The sequence below is a fragment of the Anser anser genome, assembly GCF_964211835.1.
Source record: "Anser anser genome assembly, chromosome: 19".
Classification (NCBI taxonomy): Eukaryota; Metazoa; Chordata; class Aves; order Anseriformes; family Anatidae; genus Anser; species Anser anser.
The window spans coordinates 14,432,477-14,455,208 of record NC_139740.1 but is presented as its reverse complement, the minus strand read 5'-3'; the positions used below and the strand labels follow the sequence as shown (position 1 = coordinate 14,455,208).

At 61.1% G+C, this 22,732-nt stretch overlaps 1 protein-coding gene across 6 annotated transcripts in view; it reads left to right on the top strand.

The window, feature by feature from the left end:
• The window catches only part of BAIAP2 (BAR/IMD domain containing adaptor protein 2), a gene marked incomplete at its 3' end in the record, with an annotated part of 43,507 nt that extends 20,856 nt beyond the window's left edge, over positions 1–22,651 (top strand). Inside the window, exons 5-15 of one of the 6 annotated variants that reach the window (XM_083804958.1) lie at positions 139–210; positions 472–609; positions 9,745–9,897; positions 12,116–12,343; positions 12,952–13,153; positions 13,646–13,847; positions 13,972–14,040; positions 14,334–14,496; positions 16,096–16,130; positions 18,506–18,553; positions 20,618–22,651. In XM_083804958.1, the coding sequence (XP_083661084.1) occupies positions 139–210; positions 472–609; positions 9,745–9,897; positions 12,116–12,343; positions 12,952–13,153; positions 13,646–13,847; positions 13,972–14,040; positions 14,334–14,496; positions 16,096–16,130; positions 18,506–18,533 (1,290 nt within the window). Of the gene's footprint in view, positions 1–138; positions 211–471; positions 610–9,744; positions 9,898–12,115; positions 12,344–12,951; positions 13,154–13,645; positions 13,848–13,971; positions 14,041–14,333; positions 14,501–14,736; positions 14,836–16,095; positions 16,131–16,668; positions 17,795–18,505; positions 18,554–20,617 lie in introns of those variants that run through there. The other 5 variants (XM_083804960.1, XM_083804959.1, XM_083804956.1 and 2 more) reach the window with 5 other exon arrangements.
• Positions 22,652–22,732: the final 81 nt, after the last annotated feature.

Sequence of the window (22,732 nt, the reverse complement as noted above, 5' to 3'; positions counted from 1 at the left end):
CACAACGCAGTGACCGTCACCGCTCTTTGTGCACCTCCCTGGGCCCCCTCGGTTCCCACTGCGGGGATTTTGGGGAGCATTCGGCTGCTGCTGGGCTCAGCAGCCCACACAAACAGCCCCTCTGTTCTTTCTCTGCAGCTCAAGTCCTTCCACAACGAGCTCCTGACGCAGCTGGAGCAGAAGGTGGAGCTGGACTCGCGCTACCTGAGCGTAAGTGACCCCGATGGTTTGCTCCTGCTCCTCCCTGCCCTGCACAGGGCACGGCCGTGCCATGCACGGAGGGGTCCCCAGGCCACCAGACGTGTCACCCACACAGACCGGTGGTTTTTTCCCCCGGTGTTAGGCTGTCACAGCCCTGCTTGTTCTCTCCTTGCCTCCTGGAGGCCAGTGGCTGTGTGCCTGCCCCTGGCTGCACGCTGGGGCCGGGCAGCAGCACTCCAGCAGCTCAGAGCCTTCTCCTCTCGCACCCAGGCTGCGCTGAAGAAATACCAGACAGAGCAAAGGAGCAAGGGCGACTCGCTCGACAAGTGCCAGGCAGAGCTGAAAAAACTCCGCAAGAAAAGCCAAGGAAGCAAAAACCCCCAGAAGTACTCGGACAAGGAGCTGCAGGTAGGAGCCCGTGCCCCCGTGCCTGTCGCCCCCCTGCAGCCTGGGGCTGCTCCGTGCCGCGTGCCAGCGTTTGGATAACGACAGGAGGAGCAGGCAGGGAGGTGTTGGTGCCTGTGATGGATAATGCAGGAGGCGTTAGAGCAGCAGGGCCGGGGGGGGAGGCAGCCCCCAGCAGGTGCTGTGCAGGGCGGTGCGCTGGTGACTAACCCCGCCGAGTCTGCCACGGCTGGCTCTTTTATTCTCCCCCCCCTGCCCGCCCCGCTTAATGAATGAACCCAAAAAGATCATTAGTTTGTTGTGCCAGATCCATCTTCCTCTGGATGGTGTTTTGCTTAAATATTTTCCGTGCCTTCTGACGGGAGTCCCTTCCCCCAGCCCGCCCGGGTGGCGAGCGCGTGCTGGAGGAGGCTGGCGAGTGAATCACGGCAGCGTGACTGCGGTGTGGGCTGCGTGCGCCCCGCGCCGCCTGCTGCGGGAGCTCGGGCTGGGCTGCGCCGGGTCCCTGGGGGCCCCCGCTGCGGCTCCTGGCAGGGAGCGGGTCGGGACCGAGGTCTCGTCGCGGAGCATCCCATGCGCAGCCCGTGCCTGGGTCGTGGGGGGGGGGCTGCGGTGCAGGGTCGCCGAGGCACGTGTGGGATGAGTTCAGGTCTCCTGAAGTCTGACCTGTGGTCTGAGTCGCACCTGGAGCGTGTCCAAACAGAGCATATTTTAATGAGAGATTAATGCATCTGTCTGCAAACCTGCCTGGCTCAGTGCTCCTGCTGCTGCGGGGGGTTAGGGGCGTTCAGTGACTGCAGCCCGACTCGTACCTCGTGGGGTAAAAGGGAAAGGCGAACTCTGAAGCCAGAAATCTCGTGCTCCGGTCTGTAAGCAAGGTGTGAGAAGGTGGTATGTTAGGATCAGAACCTGATACTTCAGGTGCAACGGGCTGATAACACAACCAAAGTGATCCACCTCTGCCAAAGGTGATCTAAACACCGATGGCACTTCACCAGCTGGGGCTGTGCACAGGGTGGCATTTAAGCAATCAGTAGAGAGCTGGGGAAGTGACATTGTTAATTGTACTAAAATTTGGGAAATCAGTCACTCGCCTGGTAGCATGAATCAGGATAATCGCTGAAGGAGAAAAAAAAAAACATTTCAACACTCATCCAGGCGCTGAGTGCAGCTCCTGTGCTGAGCTGGAGTGCTCTGAATCGAGCTCCTGCTAATTTGCAGCCTCCCAGCTCCTGTGACTGTACTGAAGCCGCTTGTGTGAGGCATGGTTAATTTGAGCATCTTCAGAAGGTGTTGCTGCAGAGTGACTTAGGTGTCCTGCGTGCCGCAGCGAAGGCTGGCACTTTCTTGAAAGCTGAGCAGTTTAAACCACTTCGGAGTAGTGGTGTCTCTGCAATCTGTTGCTCCAGATCTCCGCGGAGGGAGAGCAGACCCGTTGAGCAGCGAGGCGGCTCTCAGCAGGGGGACGCTCAGAGCATCAGCACCCGGTTTCTGATCCCCTCACCTGAGGGAGCTGCTGGCAGGGGTGAGCAGAAGTGCTGCCGGGGCCACCTGGCTCCTGCCTGAGTCCCCAGGGCTGCCGTGTTTCTGCAGGGATCCCCTCCATGTAGGGGAGAACCTGCCCCGGCCATCGGCTGCGTACGGCCGAGAGGGGCGATGGTGATGGCTTGCTCCCACCATGGAACGGCGGCAGCAGGGCTGTCGTTCTGCAAGCACCACTTCTTTGGGCAAAGAAAAACAGGATCAGGCTTTCATTCTCTTAATCTTTCAGCAGTAAGTATTTAGGAAGCGCTTATCTCTACAAAAAAAAAAAAGCCTTATGAAGAGCTTTAGCTTAAAGAGCCGTGAAACTGCTCAACTGCTTCCACCCCCCCCCCCCCCAAGCTCAGAGATCAAAATAAGTTAATTTGCAGAATTCAGTCGAGAGGGCGGTTCTCCCTCTGTGCTGGCTAGGATGCTGCTATTGCTTGCTTCAAACAGAAGAGGAGGAAAGCGTTCAGGGCAGCCTTGATGCTGTTCTGGGTTTTGGCAGGTGCCAGCTCCGTCGGCTCCTGTCGGTGCGGGCGCTCGGCCGTGCCGCTGATCCAGGGAGCGATGTGCAGGCTGGGCAGGGGCAGGGAAAATGTGATGTGCTGGGGCAGGGAAAATGCCATGTGCTGGGGCAGGGAAACCAGGAGGAGCTGGGACCAGGCACTTGCAGCAGCTCCGGTACTGGGGGAGCTGCTCGTGTCGCAGCATGGGGTCGTGCTGCATGAAAAAACTTTTCTCTGGCATCTTTGCAGCAGGGAGTTGTGTGCAGCTTTGTTTGCCTGGCACGGAACCATCCCCACGGCCAGTGCTAAAACTCAGCCAGGAGGAGCCTCCTCGGAGGCTGCTGAAGGCACCTCCTGGGCTCACGGGACGCTGGAGTCAGCTTCAAGACGGCGCCTGGGGAGCTGGGCAGAGCCAGCTGGAGCTCTGCTAATGCGGCGCTGAGCATCGCTTTGGCTTGTAGTGGGAGAGGTGCTGCTGGCAGGAACGTCCTGGTAGCTACATAAGTCATCCCATTCAATAAAGCAATAAAATCTTACTCTTCGTTTGAAGACTCATCCACTTAAGATACTGTAGCGCTCAGCAGCCAGGAGGCTGGTGCTCTGTCATCATCTCTGCGCTTCCTGCTGCGGGAAGCAGAATTGTTCCCCTCTGCCTTGCTGCTGCTTGCCGAGTGGCCGCGGTTTGTGCCCCCTGCGAGGGATGTGGTGGGGCCAGCCCCGTGTGGTGGTTCTGGCATCCAGCTCCTGCTGCAAGGGCAGGGCTCTTGGGGCAGGGGGCAGAGGATGGTGCCAGGGCACCAGCCTGGCCCAGGTGCTGCAGCCTGTGCTGAGTTGGTTTAAAAAAAAAAAGCCTTGGATTGTCTCCCCTCCCTCTTCTAAGCAGATTTCCCCCTTTATAAGGTGGAAATAGGCGCTGATGTTCAGCAAGTGCTGCATGTTGCTTATTATCTGGAGGACAGAGCTGGGGGTTGCTCGGGGCAGGCAGCGGGGGCTTCTGCGGGGCTGCAGCAAATGTGGTGCTTGGAGAGGGCATGGGGCTTGGCCCCAGGTCCCATGTCCTGTGGGTGCTGCCTGGTGGAGCTTAATTGACGAGGAAGGGCTTCACAGCGTTAAGATGGTTCTGAACTGAAACACCTTGTGGTTTTCGAGGAAGACGACTCATGTAGCTTAAAAGCAGCTCCAAGCGCAATTAGGCTGCTGTAGCGATTTTTCAGCCTCCAAAGCTTCAGCCTGTCATGGTCAGGAGATGCTGCGGTTACGGGTTGTTACTGCTGAATGTCGCAACAAAGCCAGGGGTTTATTTCTCATGAATCAGTCCAGAGCTGCTGTTGTACGAGAGGAATGAAAGCTTGGACCGCAGTGAGACAGCCACTGCCTCAGATCTCTTGCCCTAATTATGTAGTTGCTGAGATTTTTTTGACCTGTGTTCAAAACTGGGGGAATAAACCAATTCCATTCACTTCACGTCCCTTATAAAGAAGAACGAAAACAAATATGAAGATTAAACAATCATCAAGGAGCCTGAACTGCTGTAACTCCATTAAATGCTGGTTATGGCTGAGGCATGAAATCGAGGTCACGATGGGTTTAGGGCCTTGACTGAATCAGCACGCCAGCAAGGGAGCTACGTTGGTCCAAGCAGCTCATCACCCCCTGGTAGGGCTGTGAGCAATTGGATTGCTTGGTGAGGCCGGTGGAGCAATTGGATTTGTTTGTTTTTTGGGGGGGAGCACGGTGCCCAGCGTTGGGGTAATACGGGGGGCACGGAGCTGCCAGGCACGTGGCCAAGCTCAGCTCCTGCCTGCGCCCCTCCTGCTGTCCCCCTGTGCTCCTGTGGGGATGCTGTAAGCGTTAAACACCCCTGTGCCAAATAGCCCAGAGGTTTTTATAAACTCTTGTAATTGGAACCTCGTTCTGATATTCCCACCAGGAGAAGTAATTTTAGCCATAGGTCAAGAAGCACTAACTGACGAGGAGTTTGTGCAAACCAGGTTACGAGGGCTTATGTAAAAGTCAAATAGGGAAGAATTATGTAAAAGCTCTGGCTCCAGATAACCGGCTCCAGCTTTTCACTAGCTTCCAGCCCAATGAGGCTGAGTCCCAGCGCAGCGGTTACCCGCGTGTGCTCCGTACAGCCCAGCAGCTTTACCTCCTGCAGCTCAGGACCTGGTGGGAGAGCTCGTCCCTTGCAGCATTTTGTCATTTATTCTGTCACTCACTCTGTAATTAGCTGGGAACTCGCGTGCTGGCATGTCGTCCCCTTGCGCCACGTGGCTGTCAGCACTCAGCATCTCGCGAGGCTCGGGGCGCTGGTGTGGTCTCAGCACCGTGCTCTGGGAGGTGCCGGACCCTGTGGCCGTGGTGCCACAAGGGCCGTGCCCTGCGGTGCCTTTTCCAGGCTCTGTGGTCTGTGAGTGCCGATGGCAGGGGCAGCACCAGGGGACGAAAGCCTCCCTCCCTCCCAGGGCTGGCTCTCTCTGCTGCCCTGGCTGCCGTCGGCACCCCTGCTGCCCCCAGGCTTCCTGAGCTGGTCCTACCCATCCTGAAGCAGCTGCTGCAAATCCCCTTAACCGAGGGGTTTTCTGTATAAATGAAGGCTTAAACCACTTTTTCCCTCTCTGGCTGAGAAGCCTCATGCTGCTTCTGGAAGGCTGATCTCCCAGCCCGATGTGCAGGTTGGGGCCGCGCCCGATGCGCATTTCTGCAGCAGATCCCACGCACCAGGGGTCCGTCTGCGGTGTCCCCTGGGCGCGGGGACGTTCGCAGCGGCTGACGAAGCTCTGCATAGCCCGCTGCGGCTCTCGGAGCTCATTCCCTGAACATTTTATGTAACACCACGTGTGCGGCACTGTACAGGAATAGTAGAAGGATGAGGCTGCTGCCCCGCAGAACAGATGTGAGATAGCAAGCGTAACGGGGGAGGACAGCGTGCCTCGGGGAGAGGGACGGGAGGCCAACGGCTGGGGAGCGGGGCGCTTGTTGGCCTCGTGCTCGCAGGACCAGCTGGGCGCGTTTCACCTTGGATAACCGCTGATGCCGTGGCTCTCTGGGCATCTGCTCGCCCAGCGAGCTGGTTCTCGTAGGGAGAATGTAGTTTCTCTTGCTTTGGAAGAGGTCTGCGGGCTCATCGGGGCACGTGAGCAGCTGCTTACAGCAGCCGGTGCTGCTGGGAGCCAGCGTGGGGCTCCGTCTGGGATGGGAAGGGTGAGCTTCCCCAGAGAGCGGGTTGAGGTGTTTCAGTGGTGCCGTGTACCCTCGCATGCTTTTCCTACCTTGTTTCAAGGCAGCAGCTTTGAGCACAGCGTGCAATGCGAGGCCGACCCCTACCTGAGGTGTCGCAGCCTGCAGAGGGGCTGGCACGCGCGTCCCACGCTGCAGGGCACGGCTGGAGGCAGGTTTTACCCAGTTCTGCATAAACCCAGGGCAAGGAGCGTAACTCCCGTGCAGGAACCAAATTCTGGAGACAAGGAAACCCTTTTCCCTCCCCAGGAGCCGAGGGGGTTGAGCACCCCCAGAGCTGTTCTCAACTTTGACCCTGTGCTGTGCTAGGGCTTGAGCTGTGCTTCCTTGAGACTGTGACAGCTTAAAAGCTCTTCCTCTGTTAATCAGCCTAACTTCTTTCCTATTTTATCTCGTTACTTTCTAATTATTCTCCCTTGTGGTTCCTTAAATAAATCCCCATTTCTTGTGTTTACTTCTTCTGGATATTCCAGCCTGCCCGTATCAGGGCAGCACAGCTTGCAGACTCCTCTCCCTTCCCCTCTTCCCTCAGCGTTTTCTCCCTGCTGCCCTGTACTGCCGTGCTCACCTCATCTCATCCCAGGAAAGAGCCCGATTTTGGGGACAGCATGGGGACACGGTCCCCTCCCTGCTCCGCGTTCGGCTCAGGGCCACTCACTGCCCTGAAAAGTGCCCGTAGTGCTTTGACTTTCTGGTCCCTGGGTTTGTTGCCGTGCCCACAGCAGTGAGATGGAGACCTCCTAAGCAGAGCCTGGCTGGCTCCCGCCTGGTTTGGTCCCCGTTGTCCTCGCAGCGGTTCCCTCGCTCAGCCCATTTCACAGACATAGTCAGCGCCCGTTTGCTGATAAAGATCTGTAATGGTTATTTACACAGTGGTGCTCAGTGCTGCGGGGATTAGCATTGTCCTTGGCTTATATTCATAACTAATTTTCATGTTCTTGCCTTGGATAGAATGGCTTGAACTAATTTTTTTCATTACGGCTGTGCTGTTATTAGAGACTCGAGTGAAATTCAGTAACGATGCTGCTGCTGCTGCTTCGCCTGCACTAACTGCACTGATTGCAGCGTGTGCTTGAAGAGAACCCAGGTCCTGACATCTGTTAGCAGCCCTCTCATCTTCACACACCTCCGGCTGTCCGGTTTGAGTCTGCTGGGGGGATGCTGTTAGTCTGAGCAGCGGGGCCCCTGCGTGCCCTGGCTTTTCTGCAGCAGCGAAGGCAGCGGCTGTGTCCCTTTGCAGCGGCTGCTCTGCTTTCATGTTTCCTTGTTCCGAACTGCCTGGCTGGGGGGGTAACTCGGAGCAGCTCCCGTGCACGGACCCTCCGTGGCGCTGCTGGCTGGACCCGCGCCCTGCTCCCCCCTCGCTGCCCTGGGCAGCTGGGTGAGCCCCGGGAGCTGGCTCCTGCCACCTCGCTAACTGGGTCAGCGGAGCTGCTGGAGGTGAGGTGGATGCACTGAGGAGCGGGGGAAGGGGGGGGTTATTTGAGGCCTCTCCAACCTAGAAACCCAGAAAAGCTTTCTGGAGCTGCCGGTGCGTGCGCTGGCTCCTGGCACCACGAGCACCGACCAGGCTGGTGCCATCTCAGGTGGCCCGGCCACAGGTGGGGCTTCTCCCCTTTAAGCTGGGATTTTTATTGAGGCGATGCTTAGCGTCTGAATTTGAGGCTGGCGGCCTAAATCGAGCTCTGAAACTCCACTGTGGAGAGGTGCATGCCGGCAGGCGCCTGTTGGGAAGCGGTGATGGTGTGGCCATGCTGCAGGAGCCCGGGTGTGCACCTCCAGCTTTGAAATGCTTGGCTGGGACGTGGGTCATGGGGTGCCCCCAGGGACCCCCCAGGAACCAGGCTGGGAGGCAGAGGTGTTGCTCCTGCACGTGGCAGCAGGTAACCCTAACGAGAGACGGCGCGCTCTCCTTGACGTACGGTAGCGAGAGCGTACGTTGTGCTCTGCACGTTACTTTTTCCCGTGCGTCTGGCACAGTTAGCGAGGTTTTTATTTAAATTGTGTTTCAGTGCTTTGTTTGAAAGCCCATTTCCATTTGAACAAATCCAAAATGAAAGCTAGCTGGTGAATAAGAGGTGGCGTTCGCCATTTTGTAATGTAATAAAGTGTAAAAATCAGGGCTCTGCATAAATCAATGGCACATCGTGCTTATTTACATAAAGTATATAAAGCAGTGAGAATCCTAAATTTAGAGCACAGGCTCTCTGCTTGCAAATCAACATGTTCTAACTGGCTGCAGCCATTAAGGCAAGCCTTTCTTTAGCTAAATAATTAAAGGTATACTTGCGAAACAAGATTGAAATCAGGGATGTAAATAAGACTGACTTGCACGGTTAAGTCACAATTAAAACTTGAAAGTTTACCATTGCTGGGAGAAGTTCTGCCCGCCCGGCGTGGCAGTGTGCTGTGCACCCGTCCTGAGCTCCTCGCCTTCCTGACGGCTCATTTAGTGAATTAAACCGGCTCAGTTTAGGCTGAGGGTTTGCTCTCCAGGGAGGGTGCTGTGTGTGTGTGTGGGGGTGCTGGGACTCCAGCTCTGCCGCAAACCCCCTTTGAAGTCCGGGACGTCACTTAATCTCACTGCTTTGTTGAGGTTTGTTCCATTTTGTGCCTGCTAATAAATACCGTAGCTTGCTAAAAATAACTGTTAAACATGAAGAAAGAAGAAAAGCTGCTTTGGGCCCTGAATTTCCAGTTTAATTCCCTTCCCGGGGAAGCTCAGACTTCCTGCAGCAGGTTTAGCAGTGCCGGGGCTGCTCGGGGCTCTCCTGCGGCGCTGCCCTTACTGGGACGAGGCGGTGGCAGCCGTGTGTCTCCGTGCTGTGGTGCTGCCCGCCCTGTGTAGGGCAGGACACAGCTCCTTGGTGAGCACGATGCCCCTCGGGGACACTTGGTGGTTGCTTCTCCTGGGCCGCTTCAAGGGCAGCAGCTCCTTGCTGAGGACAAACCAAGGGCAGGGAGCGGGGAGGAAGCGGCTGGTTGAGGGAGATGGGGACATCTCGTGTCCTCCGGTGTGCTGATGGATGTGGCCGTGGAGGGCACCGCGCTGCTCTGAAGCCCTCCCTTGTGCCGCGCTTGCACTGCGTGGCTCTGCCCCACGTGCTGCGTTCCAGCTCCCTACAAAAACCTCCACAAACGTGCCCCGTTCCCGCTGGCACAGCCTGTGCGGGCGCAGCCGAGCTGGCAGAAGTCACGTAGGTAGAGCAGGAGCCGTGCCAGCAGAGGAGCCTCCTTCTGCCGCGTCTGCAGCATCTCAGCCCGCTGCCGGCGCGGGGCTCCAGTGTCGTCTGCGTGGCCCCTGGGGGGGGTGGGGACCAGCATCGAGGAACGGTGCTCAGCGGGCAGGGAGCCCCGTGCTGGTCCCGTGTGCCGGGGGTGATGCTGTGCGCTGGGCTGTGCCAGCCTGCAGCGCTGCCCTGGCTTCGCGTGCTTTGCTTGCACGGGCTGTCCCGGGGGGTGCAGGAGATGGGTGGGGGCTGCGGGAGCTTCTGCTAGCTTGGGATGGGGGGGGGAGGCCTGGGGGCAGCCTCGCCGGCCCCCGCTGGGGCTCAGGCGCCCGTTTGGTGAGAGGGCGGCTGCTCGGGTACAGCTCGTCCTGCCCGCCCGCGCGCTCCCGGCCCCCGTGCTGAGTCAGCGCCTCTGCGTGGGGGGCTCTGATGAGTAAGGGCGGGCTGGGGGGGACGTGCAGGCACACGTGTGTGTGTGTGTCCTGTGCTGGGGGCCTCCCACGGGCACCCCCACCGCTGACCCCGTCCTCGGGATGCTGCGGGTCTCGTCCCCTGCTAACGGGGCTGTGGGCGCTCGCTGGGCGAACGGGAAACCGCAGACCCCCCCCCCCTCTGTGCTTCTCTGCCCCCTCTAGTACATCGAAGCCATCAGCAACAAGCAAGGGGAGCTGGAAAACTACGTCTCGGATGGGTATAAGACGGCTCTGACGGAGGAGAGGAGACGGTTCTGCTTCCTGGTCGAGAAGCAGTGCGCGGTGGCGAAGAGCGCCATCACCTACCACGCCAAGGTGAGTCAGCGGGGCCCCCGCCGCACTCCCTGCGTGCAGCCCCCGTCCGTTAGCACAGGAGCAGGGCCATGCCCTGAGAGCCACGGGTGCAGCAGTGCCCTGGGGCTGGGGGAGCAGAGGGCCCGAGGGGGGGGATGCACCGGCAGTGCCCCCCGTGCTTCCCCACTTGCACGGAACTGCCCTCGGTCTGATGGGTGCGTGTCTCCCCTGGGCGCTGCTCTGTGTTTTGAGGCAGCTTCAGGCTGTGTGGGGTAGATGGGACCAGGGCTGGAGCCCAGCAGGGTGTCCTGTCGCTCTCTGGCTTCTCCTGGGCAGCGCCAGCCATGGCCTGACTCCATCTGTGCGGGGAGGTCACGCAGATTCAGCCCCCCACGCTCCCCCTCCTGTGCACCTTGTGCCCATTGAGCACTCGGTCGCTGCGGTTTGAGGGCTTCACCCGGGTGGGGGCTCACCCAGTTGCTCGTGCACAAGCTCCGGGTTTGCAAAAGCAGAAGAAACGCAAAGCAGCGGCGTTCCTGCTGCGAGTCAGAGCGGAGCTCGGGGCTGTGGGGGGCAGCGGGAGGGCTCCCTCCCATCCTCATCACCCCCTGGCCATCGCAGAGGAGGGAACGGAGCCGAGAGCAGCAGCCCCGGCCGCCCGCCCCCATCCCCTGCACGGGGACTGGGGCCCCTTTCTCTGGGATGCAGCAGCACCGTGCTGGAGCTGAGCCCATACGAGGGCTGGGTGCGCGCGTGGCTCCCGGCAGCCTTGTGCTCCCCTCCTGCTCGCTCCCCGCTGCCGCCCCCCGGCACTCGTGGCACCCATCTGTCACCGCCGCGCCTGGCGCAGGGGAGCAACGGGAAGAGATGGGCTTAGTCAGCACCGTCCCCGGCTGCGGTAGGGGCTGAATCAACCACCAGCGTATGCTAACTCCGGACGAGGTGCAGGAGGGAGAAATCCCCCCTGGGGCAGGTGGGGGGGGGGCGGCAGATGCGGTGGCCCCGGCACCAGCAGCCCCGCTGTGGCCGCAGCGTGGCCAAGCCCAACGCTCGCTGCAGCAGGGCAGGGAAGGCGGCTGCGCAGGAGGGGCTGCGTGGGTGCAGCGTGGGCACCTGGCCCCACGCGGAGGCTTGGCCAGCTGGAAACACCGTGCTGCCACCCTGCCTGGGTGCTGCCACCAGCAGCAGGCGACCGGGCAGCGAGGTCCCTGGTGGATGGCAGGGAAACCTTCTGGGGCTTCTGCACTGGCTTCAGGAGCCTGTTGGGATGCATCGGGATCGATCGTGTCTGTGAGGGCAGCCACAAGGCCGTGTGGGGCTGTAACGTCCCCCCCCTGCAGCTCAGCTCTGCTGCGGGTGTGCATGCGGTGCGTTGCACGGGGGCTGTGTCGTGCGTTTGGCTGGGGAGTGACCGCGGCGTGGTTTTGGACGTCTGCTCCCGGGGAGTCACAAGATGGGATGCGCTGTCCTGAGCCATGGTTGTGTTATCTGGGTAAGGATGAGGCCAGCGCTGCCTCTGCCTGGCTGGGAGCAGCGTGCCGGGTGGCCCCGGGCCCTGAAGCAGCGCTGGAGGCTGTTGGGGCTGAGCAGCCCCGAGCACGAAGCTCATCCCTGGGGGCGTGGGTACCAGCACACAGCATGGGTGTGATCTTTCCACCTCCGTGTGCAGGAAAGGTGTCACGGGCATCTGCCGCCTTGATGTGTCCCTGCGGTTTGTGACGTGAGTGTCCCTGGGCCTCCCGACCCGCAGCTTTATTAGATCAGGGTTTTACTGGTGGGGAACAGGGCCATGGGCACAGAGGCGCTGTGCCGCAGGGACACAGCGATGGTCGTCACCGCATGTGCTGCTCTTGCTGCTTGTCCCATGGCAGAGCCTTCGAGCAGCTTTTATTTCCTTGCATGGCCACTGGCTTCTTGCACAGCCCCGCTCCCTGCAGCTCGTCTGTTCTCGAGCTGCCACACATGGGGGATCTCAGTCAGCTGGGGACCGAGTTACCTTCCCCTTCCCTCTATGTTTTTTTGTGACCGGAGTGATTTTATATTTTTCGGAGCCCGAAAGCAGCAAATCCCCGTGTTTTACCTTGTTTGTGCTGTGTGTGGAGGAGCGCATCAGTCGTGCTGCCCAGACGTGGCCGTTCTCTCATCAGATCCTTCCCTACCAGGGCCGGGTGCTGCCGCGGGTCCCTGCACCCTCACGCCTCGCTCCCTGCACCCTCTCACCTCGCTCTCTCCCTCGCAGGGGAAGGAGATGCTGACGCAGAAGCTCCCCCTGTGGCAGCAGTCGTGCTCCGATCCCAACAAGATCCCGGACCGCGCCATACAGCTGATGCAGCAGATGGCTGCCAGCAGCAATGGCACCATCATGCCCAGCCCTCTGTCTACATCCAAGTCCAACCTCATCATCTCTGACCCCATCCCCGGTGCCAAACCTCTCCCTGTCCCCCCGGAGCTGGCACCTTTTGTCGGAGTAAGTACCCGGGAGGTGGAGGTTGTCCTGCCCTTCCGAGCAAAGCCGGAGGGATGAGCCCAGGCCAGCAGCACCGTGCTCCTCAGCAAGTTGCCTTTGGATGGATGGGCGCAGGCGGGTGCATGGGGTTGGGCAGCCCGGGGTGCGCTGCCCGGGACGCGGGCAGGCTGGGGTTGGATCTGGAGCAGCATCCCTCCTCCGTCCTGCCCGGGGGTGTCGGGGGGCTGCGGGGGGCCCACGGGCTGGGACCGGAGCTGTGGGGCCGTGCTGAGGCACCCTCGGGAGAAGGGTGCTTGGGGTGACCCTCGCGTGATGGAAACGCCCTTCCGAAGGGGGTCTCGTGCCCGATGTCGGGGCGTGAGCTGAGCAGTAGGGCTCGGGAGGGATTTATTGGGTGTGAGCGGTGAGATGCCGTAGAGGTGCCCCTGCTCCTTTCCCCAGCAGTCTGTATCAGGTAGGAAGCTGGAGGCCAAACCCAGCGGGCTCGGGCTCTGGTCTGCCGTCAGCCGCGTTCCCTGGCACTGCGTCCCTGCCCGGGGAGCTGCTGGGGGTGCCCTGCTGATGAAGACATCTCCCGTCTTCCCCCCCCTCCTCTCCTTTCTCCCTAGCGCATGTCGGCACAGGAGGCCATGCCGGTGGTGAACGGAGCCTCAGGCCCAGACAGTGACGATTACAACCACTGGGCTGAGGTGAAGCCAGCACAGCCCAAATCTTTATCTCCTCCCCAGCCTCAGAAGCAGCTGAGCGACTCTTACTCGAACACGCTTCCAGTTCGCAAAAACGTGCCGCCGAAAAACAGCTACGCCTCAGGTGAGGCTCCCCCACCCCCGGGGGGGCTGCGGGTCACCCCGATGGGTGGCGGGGTCCCTTCGTTAGCGGTGAGGTCCCTTCGTTAGCGGTGGGGTGGTGACGAGCAGCGTGCCACTGCCGTGGTGCTCTGCACCTCTGGACATGGTGCTGGGAGCCGAGCAGAGCCAGGTTCTGGCACAGCTCGCTGGAGAGCGGTGTCTTGGCCCCCGGGTGGGATTTCCAGGAGGAAAACGTTGAGGAATGGGGAGGAAGGCAGGCAGGGAAGGCTCCTACAGGGAGGCTGCTCCTTTATGGAGCTGTTGGATGATGCCGAGAACAGCGGCTGGATCCTGAGATGGATCAGAGAGGTGTCAGGGGTGCAAATCAACCACCAGAAGTGGTGTTGGTACTGGGGGCAGGGTAAGGGAGCCAGAGACCCGGCCATGCGGGGCTGTGCCCGGGCACGGTGACGGGTGAAGGACTCGGCGCTTGTTGGTCCTTGTCTCCTGCCAGCCGAAAACAAGACGCTGCCGCGCTCCAGCTCCATGGCCGCAGGGCTTGAGAGGAACGGCAGGACGAGGGTGCAGGCCATTTTCTCTCACGCTGCCGGAGATAACAGCACCCTCCTGAGCTTCAAGGAGGGTGACCTCATCACGCTGCTGGTGCCAGAGGCCAGGGATGGGTGGCACTACGGGGAGAGCGAGAAAACCAAACTGTGAGTGCCGCGGCCGCCCCGAACCCCGCTGCCCCCGGGGCTGGCTCCAGGAGGGCTCAGCCTTCTCTGACACCTCCGTCGATAAGCATCAGGTTGGCTTCATCCCCTGCCTTTTGCCTTTCAGGAGGGGCTGGTTTCCTTTCTCCTACACGCGTGTCCTCGACAACGACGGCAGCGAGCGGGTGCACACGAGGTAGGAGCACCGCGTGCCAGCACCGGGCAGGGCTGCGGGGGCTTTGCGGGACGGGGACCCTCTGCTTCTCCCAGCCCTCTCCAGAGCAGGGTGCTGCCTCAGAACAGGGATATTCTGCTTTGCCCCGCACAGGAGGCATGGGGGAGCAAAGGGGAGCAGGGAGGGAAGGGGTCCCCCACGAAGGGCTCTGTGCATCTCGCGCTCATCCTCGGTGCCACCGGCGGCTTGCTGCCCGAGGTGACTCGGTGGCAGACGTGGGCTGCTGCTGATGGCCCCGCTCTGCCCCCCTTCAGCCTGCAGCAAGGGAAGAGCAGCAGCACGGGCAACCTGCTCGACAAAGACGACATCGCCATCCCGCCGCCCGACTACGGCATGTCCTCGCAAGCCTTCCCGTCGCAGAACGTCAACACCTTCAAGCAGAGGCCGTACAGCGTGGCCGTGCCCGCCTTCTCCCAGGTGAGCCCTGACTGCCCGCACGGCTTTTCCGGTGCTGGGGGGGGATTTTTTAAAAATGGGAGGTGCTTGAGCGAGCCCCAGAGCCTCGATCTCTGCTGGAGCGTGCAGCTTCTTGGTCCTACCCGTGTTTTAAAGCAGAAGGAAACGCGTTAAAGCGTGTGCTTGGTGTTAGCATGGTGTAGAGCGTGTGCCGGTGAATGGGGGGCTCCTCTCCAACAGGCCTGTGTTCGTTGTTTGTAGGACTACCTTATGCCCTATGGTTGTGCAATTAAAGACTATTCCAGTGGCCTCTGCCAACCACCCTCCGCCCACTACAAGCCTTACGCTAGGTCGACAGCTGTAAGTCCGCACGTGCGCAAGGTTGCCATTGGGGCTTGCGGGCAGCTTGTGCCTGGCCCCCTCGTGCCTGGCCGGACCCCGTCCCCTTCTGAGTCTCTTCCCTGGAGGTGAACGGGATGGGGAAGTGGCAGGAGAGAAGGTGGGGACAGGGAGGATGGGCCAGTTGGGCTCGCCTGTGCAGAACAGGCGGGACACGAGGGGCGATGGCACAAAACGGCACCGCGAGCCCCCAATGGCCAACACTTGCCAACTCCGTGGGAGCCTCCCACCAGAAACGAGCTGCTCACAGGGAGCTGGAAGCGTTTTCTCCTGGCCGTGCTGGCTCAGTTGGTGGCTCCAGGGACACGAGTGCCACTGGACACCGGTGACAGTCCCGTGGGGACCTGGGGCTCAGGGTTGGGGCAGACCTGGCCGGGGCTTCCCCCGCCAGCAGTGTCCAAACCCAGCGCAGGGCTTCTTGGATGAGGAGTTAGGGACGGTGCGCGTGGTGACGAGGGCAGTGTAGCCTGGCCGTCTCTGCAGGGGATGGGACAGAAACACAGCCCCAGTCCATGCCAGTGGAGCCAGGGGAAGCCAGGCCAGGGCAGGGTTTACCGATGGATTTGGGGTTTTGTGTTCAGGATCATTCCCGGGGCAGTGGGAACACAAGTGGCAGAGAGCAGCAGCTCGGATCCTTCCTGGAAGGCTCCTGTTTGCCACAGGGAGTGGAGCTGCTCGTGGCCAGACCCTGGGGCATGTCCTCACCTGGAGTGCAGCATCCTCATGGGATCGCCTCCCAGCCCCGTTCCCACACGTCTCGGGGATCACTGCTGCCCTCCAGCCCCCCCAGACCGCCACTGAGCACCAGCTGAAGGGAAAACCGTCCAAAACCCTGTGCGATTTCTGGTGGGAGTTAATACAGCACAAACACCTTCTTCCACAGAGCATTTCACTGATGTTTCTCAGAGTTTTGCTCCCTTTTCAAGTGTCTCGCATCTCGAAAGTCGCTGGAGCTTTGAGCCAAGGTGGGGCAGGGCAGAGCGAGCCGGGATGCTCGGCTGCTGCTTTCCCTTGGCTCTCTCCAAAGAGCGGTGAGACTTCACCCCTGCTGTCTAAATCCCATTTAAGCCATCTCCATCCTCTCCCTTTCATCTCAAAATGCATTGGTCTTGGCCCAAGCATCCCCGGGCGCCGATGCACTTTGGGCTGTTCCCGTGACCCTCCGGTGGCGGCCGAAGGGGCACAACCCAGCTCTCACCACGCTTCCTCTCCTCCCCGCAGGGTCTCGATGACTACGGGACGAGGTCGGTTAGCAGGTAAGATTCCACCTTCCTGCGGCGTTACCCGAAAATGAGTTGTTGGTGTTGGCTTTGGGCGAAGCCGTGTCCCTGGGGGGAGTCTGCGCCCTGCTGCCCGCCAGCCCTGGGGACAGGCGGTGGCGAGGAGGAGGCTGTGCAAGGATGCAGTGCACATCCTGCTGGGGCACAGCACGACCCAGGGCAGGTCCTGGGGCCAGCCCCAGCCATCCCTGACCTCGCACCCCATGGGGTTGGTGCTTCTCTGGAGAGCATCACATCTCCGCAGCCGCCTCTCGGGTTTGAACCTGGGAAGCAAGGCCGCAGCCAACGGCGCTCTCGGGGTTCCCCCGCTCCCTCCTCGGTGCTGGCAGCCCCACGCCATGGGGCCGCCTGTCCCTGGCCCGGAGCCACTTGTGGGTAGGGCAGGATGCGCTCGGTTTTTGGGATAGAAATGAAAACTTTGGGTGGCGAGCGGAGCGGCACCAGCTGGGCTCGGCTGCCGCCCGCGGGGCAGCGTACCGGGCACTCGGGCAGCCTCCTCTGCTTTGTTCCGCAGCGGCAGCAGCAGTCTGGTATCAACGGTGTGAGGACACCGGGCTTGCGGCGGCACCGTGCTGCTCGGAAGAGCTTTCTGCTTCTTTCTCCCCCTTTTTTTCCCCCCCTGTTTCTCTTTCTCTACTTTCGGATTTTAAACTCTCGCGATCTTCAAGGAAACCATGGTGCTTCTCCACCCCTCCCTGGTGTTCACAGTGCCCTTGTTTCTGAAGCCTTTTCAGAGCAGAAACTGCCGATCGGTCTGTGCTCGCTTTGAAGCAGCCTGGATGCAGTTTACACTTTTAGTGGGACCCAGTTTTTGTACTACTTTGTGAATGTTAGAGATGCACTATCCCTCCTCTGGGGCTTTTCGCACGCCGCGGTGCGCGGGCAGAGCTCCCCGGAACGGAGCCCACATGCATGGCCTCTGGTGTACGTACTGTTACGGGGCAGCCCCGGGGCTGGCCACGAGGTGGGCACGGGTCCCCTCGGCCCCTCGGATCCGCTTCCCCCCAGCCGAGCCGCGAAGGCTGCGTTAGGAGAAGTGGATGGCGCCGAGCCCCCGGCCACGGGGAACGGCTGGTTCTCCGCTGGGGCGGCCGGCAGCCCCCGAGGGGTTCCTCCTTGTTGTTTTATAAATATCTATATTTTTTTGTAGCAAGGTATTGTTACCTCACCTTTAGTGCGGGGGGCCGGGCAGAGCAGTCCCGGGACGTGCTCGCAGCCCCGCGCGGCTCGGCCGTGTCTGTGTGTCCGTCCCAGGCAGGGCTGGGGCTGCCGGCACCGCCAGCGCCCGTCTGCGCTGCAAAGCTCTACACGCTTTCCTTTTTTCTGATGTGATTTTTAAAACCTCTGACATGCCTGTTTACTAGGACATTGCTGGCAATACACACGGACAAGTTTTTGTTTTATATACCAGACTATGGGCATACCGTACCGAGACCCTCCTGCAGCGATGTCATAATTTTGCTAAAGATTTTTAACCCAGGATATTTCATGCTGAGTGACTGAATGTAGAGGGGGGGAAAAAAACCCACCCTAGTAAAACTTGTATGGAGACTGTAAAGTGCTGAAACCTTTTTTAAAAGCCAGAGAGAAATGTGCCCTGTACTGAGTTATTGTTTGAATAAAAGTTTTATTTATTGCATTGAGCTGGGCCTCGGTGTCTTTTTCGGCTGCCGTGCCTGTGCGCTGCCCATCACAGCCTGCATTGCCATGCCATTTTTTTTGTTTCCTTCTCCATCCCTTCATGACAGGGGCCCAAACCAGCCCCTCCATGCCACATGCCTGTGCTCAGTTTGCAAGTCTGCCCGGTTTCTGTTTAAACAGCTTTGCTGAATTAAGTCGCTAAAGCTGTTTAACCGCTCGCTCTCTGCTCTCTCCCCTCTGTGCTGCATCTTGGCTGTCCCCTGAGAGCCTCGCTGCGAGCGCTGCGCTGCATGCGAGCGGGGCTGCCCCCCGCCTGCTTCCTGCTCCCAGGGGTGCTCCTGGTGGGGCCGCAGGAAGGAAGCAGCCCCCTCCCTTCCTCCCTTCCTCCTGCCGCCGTGCCGCCCGCTCCTCTCCGCAGGTTGGCTCCGGCTGTGGCCATGCGTTTCCTTCCCATCCTCGCAGGGCGCATGGTGCCGAGGGGCCGTGCCCGACGCGCTGCCGGACTCGCAGCTCTCAATAAATCCCACTTTTCCTCCCACTTTTAAATCCCACTTTTCCTCCTTTTTTTTCCCTCCTCCTTTCTCTGCCCGGAGATGCGTGCGGCGCAGCCGGTGTCCGCCCGGTTCTTCTCATTAACCACCACCCTTTGTTCCCGTCAAGGCGGCGGAGCGTGCCGGTGTCCTACAACCTGCCTTCTCTTTCCCTTGCAGCCCCGATGTTGAAGTGGCCAGGTTTTGAGATGCCCCTGCCCGTAGTTAGTAAGTTGATGGTCTCCGTGTGCCCCTCGCTGTGCTGGGCGCTGGGCACCTGGTGCCACCGCGGGGCTGTGCGTGGGGACGCTGCCACCGCTCGGCTTCCTGCGCCCACCCTGCACGCCTACGGTGCCGCTTGTCCCCGTGTCCCGGTGACGGGAGCCCCCCATCCAACCCCGCTGCCGCTGCACGGCTCCTCGCATCGCCGGGCACTGCTGGTGTCACGCTGCCTCTGCGGGGGCCCCCGGCTTCTCGCCCCGCTCCTGCCGCTGCCTGCCCTGCTCCTGACCCCGTAACAAATCCCTTTGGTTGTAGGTTGTTGGTGTTCGCTGCCCCAGTGGCACCGCATCACCCCTGGACGCTGCTGCGCTGTCCCCGGGGCAGGGCAGGACCACACGTTGTCACTAATTTGAAGTTTTTTGAGCAGCTTCTTTTTGCTTGTAGATGCCGTTGCCATCCCCAGGCCGGCTCTGGGGACGCAGCTCGGAGCCGCCTTGTTCCAACTCCCCCCCGGGGTCTGCTTGCGCAGTGCCTGGCCCCTGTGGAGCACAGGGGAGCCAGGCGGCAGCCCCTCGCTGCCCCCTGCGAGCCACGCGATGATTTCCCCGTGGTTCTGAGCCGTGGGCTCCTGGCCAAAGTGCTCTTCTCCGCCAGAACAAAACCAGTTAAATAATAACCCCTGGTGACTCATCAAAGCAACCTTTTCTATCCTTTCAGTCTCGAGAATCTATTTTGGCATCCTAGGGGGAAAAGTGATCTAAGAATCTGCATTAATTAGGTGGGGAAATTAATTACCCTATTTTTAAGCAAAAGCCATTTATCTTTTGGGGAAGGCAAAAGCACGTTTCAAAAGGTGAGGCATGGCGAGGGGTTTGGGGGCAGTGCCGGGGGAGCACCAGGCCCCTCCTGCTCCTTCTGCCGATGCCGGAGACGTCTCCCAAGCCGCGGGCTCTGCTCCAGGTGGGGGCAGCTGATAACCACGGCTGCTCCTAGCATCACCTTACCCCATGTTCATGCCTGTCCTGCTAACAGGGTGCCTGCGGCGCCAGCTCAGGCATGGAAGGGCTGGGGGAGCGGGTGTGCAGGGCCCCAGGCGGCTGACAGCTCCCTGCTGCAGGCGTGTGCAGGTTTTGCTGTAGCTGATGCGGCTCCTGGAGAGGGGTGGGCGCAGAGGCTGGGGGCTGGCCAACAACCAGGGGCTGCTTGTGCTCAGGAAGGGATGCAGGGGTTCGTGCTGGGCGTGCAGGATGCGTGCTGGGGCCGTGCGCTGTTGCAGGTGCTGCGTGTGGCGATCTGCCTGCCAGAGACTGTACCTCCATAGCCAGCGAGCGGGAGAGGCTGCGGGATGGCACTGGGACAGCCGGGGTGGAACCGGCTCAGGAGCCTCCCCTCTCTCTGCTCTCTGCCCCTTGGAGGTTTTGTTGCTTCTGAGGTTTCCCGGCCAGCTTGGCCCGGAGCTGCAAGCTCTGCTTTTGCCCGCGGGTCCCAGCACACCTTAGAGCAGACAGGGTGCAGTGAGCCCTACCCCGCGCATGTTGCAGCTGCCTCGGGGCTCCCCTGTACGGGAGGTGCCCGGGGGCTGGAGCAGCTTCTCCTGCTTCTGTGCACCCTGGGCTGAGCACCCCCAGCTCCCTGCACGCGTCCCTGGTTTTTCCCTTTGGAAGAGCCCGGCTTTGTTACTGCTGAAAAGCAAGGTAGGAGAAAATCACGCGTTGACCAACCTCGCCGGCTCGTCGCTTACGTCCACCACGTCTTTAACCGTAAGAGGCATGGAAGAGTGCGGGGACATCTCGGCGAGGGGCTGGGCAGGGCAGAGCAGTTCCAGCCTCACCGCTTCAGAAACGCTGCCCGAGGCCGGGCTGGTGGAGGGGAGCGGGGCTGCAGGTGCCCACGGCTGCAGGGGGTGCGCTGGGCTCCGGCTGCAGCCGTCGGAGCCCGCGGCAGCCTCGCCTCCTCAGCCAGAGCTTTTGGGGTGTCGCCAAGGTCATCGCTCACTGCCCCATCCTCGCAGGCCCCGTTACGTGCACGGTGAGAGCCTCTGCTAAACTCTGCCCTCCTCTCTCCCTGCAGAAACCCCTTTGCCAACGTCCAGCTGAAGCCGACCGTGACGAACGACCGCTCGGCTCCGCTCATCAGCTGAGGCCGGGAGCGCTGCCGCCGTGCCGGGTGGCACACGCCGCCTCCTCATCGCCCGGTGCATGTCTGCCTCCCCAGAACTTCATTTTTAGGCAGAGTTTATTTAATCCTGCTGCTTCGAAAGCCAAAGGCTAAAGCTAGTGCCCTAATTCTCGCCCTTCTCTAGGTCCTTACTCCTCTCGGAGGCAGGGGGTTAAACCGCTGCCCCTGGCCTGACCCCTGCTTGTGCAGAAGGGAGCGCGGCGCTCTCGGCACCTCTCCTGTAGCCAGGTTTGCTTCTAGGATTAGCAGCAGATGGCAGGGCTGGGGAGAACGGCCTCAGCTGGCGGCTCCCCGAGGGCTCCCTGCTCTCCGGGGTGTAGCAGCAATGGCAGAGGGGAGATGGGGCCCCCCCGGCTGGGCGGGAGCCCTCAGGCAGGCAGGAGAGCCCCGGTTCCCCACAAGCCAAGGGGGGGGGGCCGAGCCCCACAGCCAGTGCCCGGCCTCCTGCGGGACCTCGGCCGCTGGTGCCAGCGCTGCAGCCTGGGGACGGGGCCGGCCTCTGCTCCCGGAGCTGCTGCAGCGCCACGGCGGGTGTGCACAGCGGGGTGTCACGGTACTGCTGTAAGATATAAGCTAGGGAAATACTTGAGGAGGGGCGGGCTCCGTGGATGCGTGCCGTGGGGTGCCTGGGGTGGAGGCGGTGCCCAGGCCACGGGGCACCCGGTGTTTGAAGGAGCGCTCCCCTACAGGCTTGCCCCTTGAGCCCTCTTGCTTCGCTGGTTTCCCTTCCTCTCTTCCAAGGTTGCATGAGACCGATATATACACACGTATACTCGCTGAGCTTACTGCTAGGGTGCGCGCCCACGAGCGAGCGCGCTGCACGGCGTTGGCTGCGCAGAGCTGCCGGCAGGAGGGGGCACGCCGCCCCGAGCCCCCTGCCCGGCCCCCACCCTCCTCGCAGGAGGAGCAGGAGCCGCTGTGGGACCGGGGTGTGCTGCCCAAATGGGAATGGGTTTTCCCAGCAGGATCTGCATCTTCGCTGCGCCAGCAGCCGGGTGCCTGCGGCTGGCACCAGCGGGGCACACAGGGCAGTGCCCTGAGGTCCTGCCTCCCGCTCCATTTGCCTTTTTGCACTTTTTAATTGCTAGATCTCAGAGGACCCCCCCCTCGGTGGTTGCTTTGACGGTAGGTTTAGCCCAGGTAGCAGAGACCCGAATGCCTCGGCCGCTGCCTGTGGGGTTCCACATTAAGGCTGCTTCCCAGTTAGGCTCGATGGCTGATTGCTGCTGTGCCCCTCCCGTGGTTTGCGGGAGTGCCCTGGTGGGGAGCATCTTCTCCTGGGACCAGCAGGCCTCCGTCTGCTCCCAAGGGCACGGTTCTCTCCTGGCCGTGGCACGGTGTCCCCAGCACCCCGCTCACCAGAGCTCACCTCCTGCTTCCTCTGCTGCGCATCCCTGGGGCGGTCACCTCCAGCTCCACGGCTGCCACATCGTGCATGGGAAGCTGCCACCGCCTTGGCCCGAAGCGTGTCCAAACCAGTGACACCCCGAAATGCAGTGCCGGGGCTGCGCAGCGCCTGCTGTCCGTGCCCATGCCGCAGGCGGGGGGAGATCAGCCGGGGGCTGGGGGCAGCCGTGCGGTGCCAGCCATCGCCGTGCCTTCTTGGGGTGGGGGGGTCCCACCAGGAGCTAGGGGGGCACCAGCCAGTGTGAGGGCAACAGGCGGACGGGGGCAAGGGGAAGGGGCTCCGCTGGGGCACGGGGCCACAGGATAGGGCTGGGGGCTTGTGGCCAGGCAGGGTTCAGGCCCAGGGTCCACCTCGCCGCCGGCCCCGCGTCGTCCTCTTCCAGCCCCACACCAGGGGCTGCCGCCCCCCGGGGCTTCACTGCACCTCCTGGCTTGGTGGCACCTGCAAGATGTAACCTGAAAGAATTTTTTTATGGAAAAAGTAATTTATGAGCAATAAAATTTACCCCCCCACACACACCACCGGGTACCCCGTGTTTTCCTTAGCCGGGGGGTGGGGGGGGGGGCGGGGGGGCATCTGTGGTGATGGAGCCCTCCAGT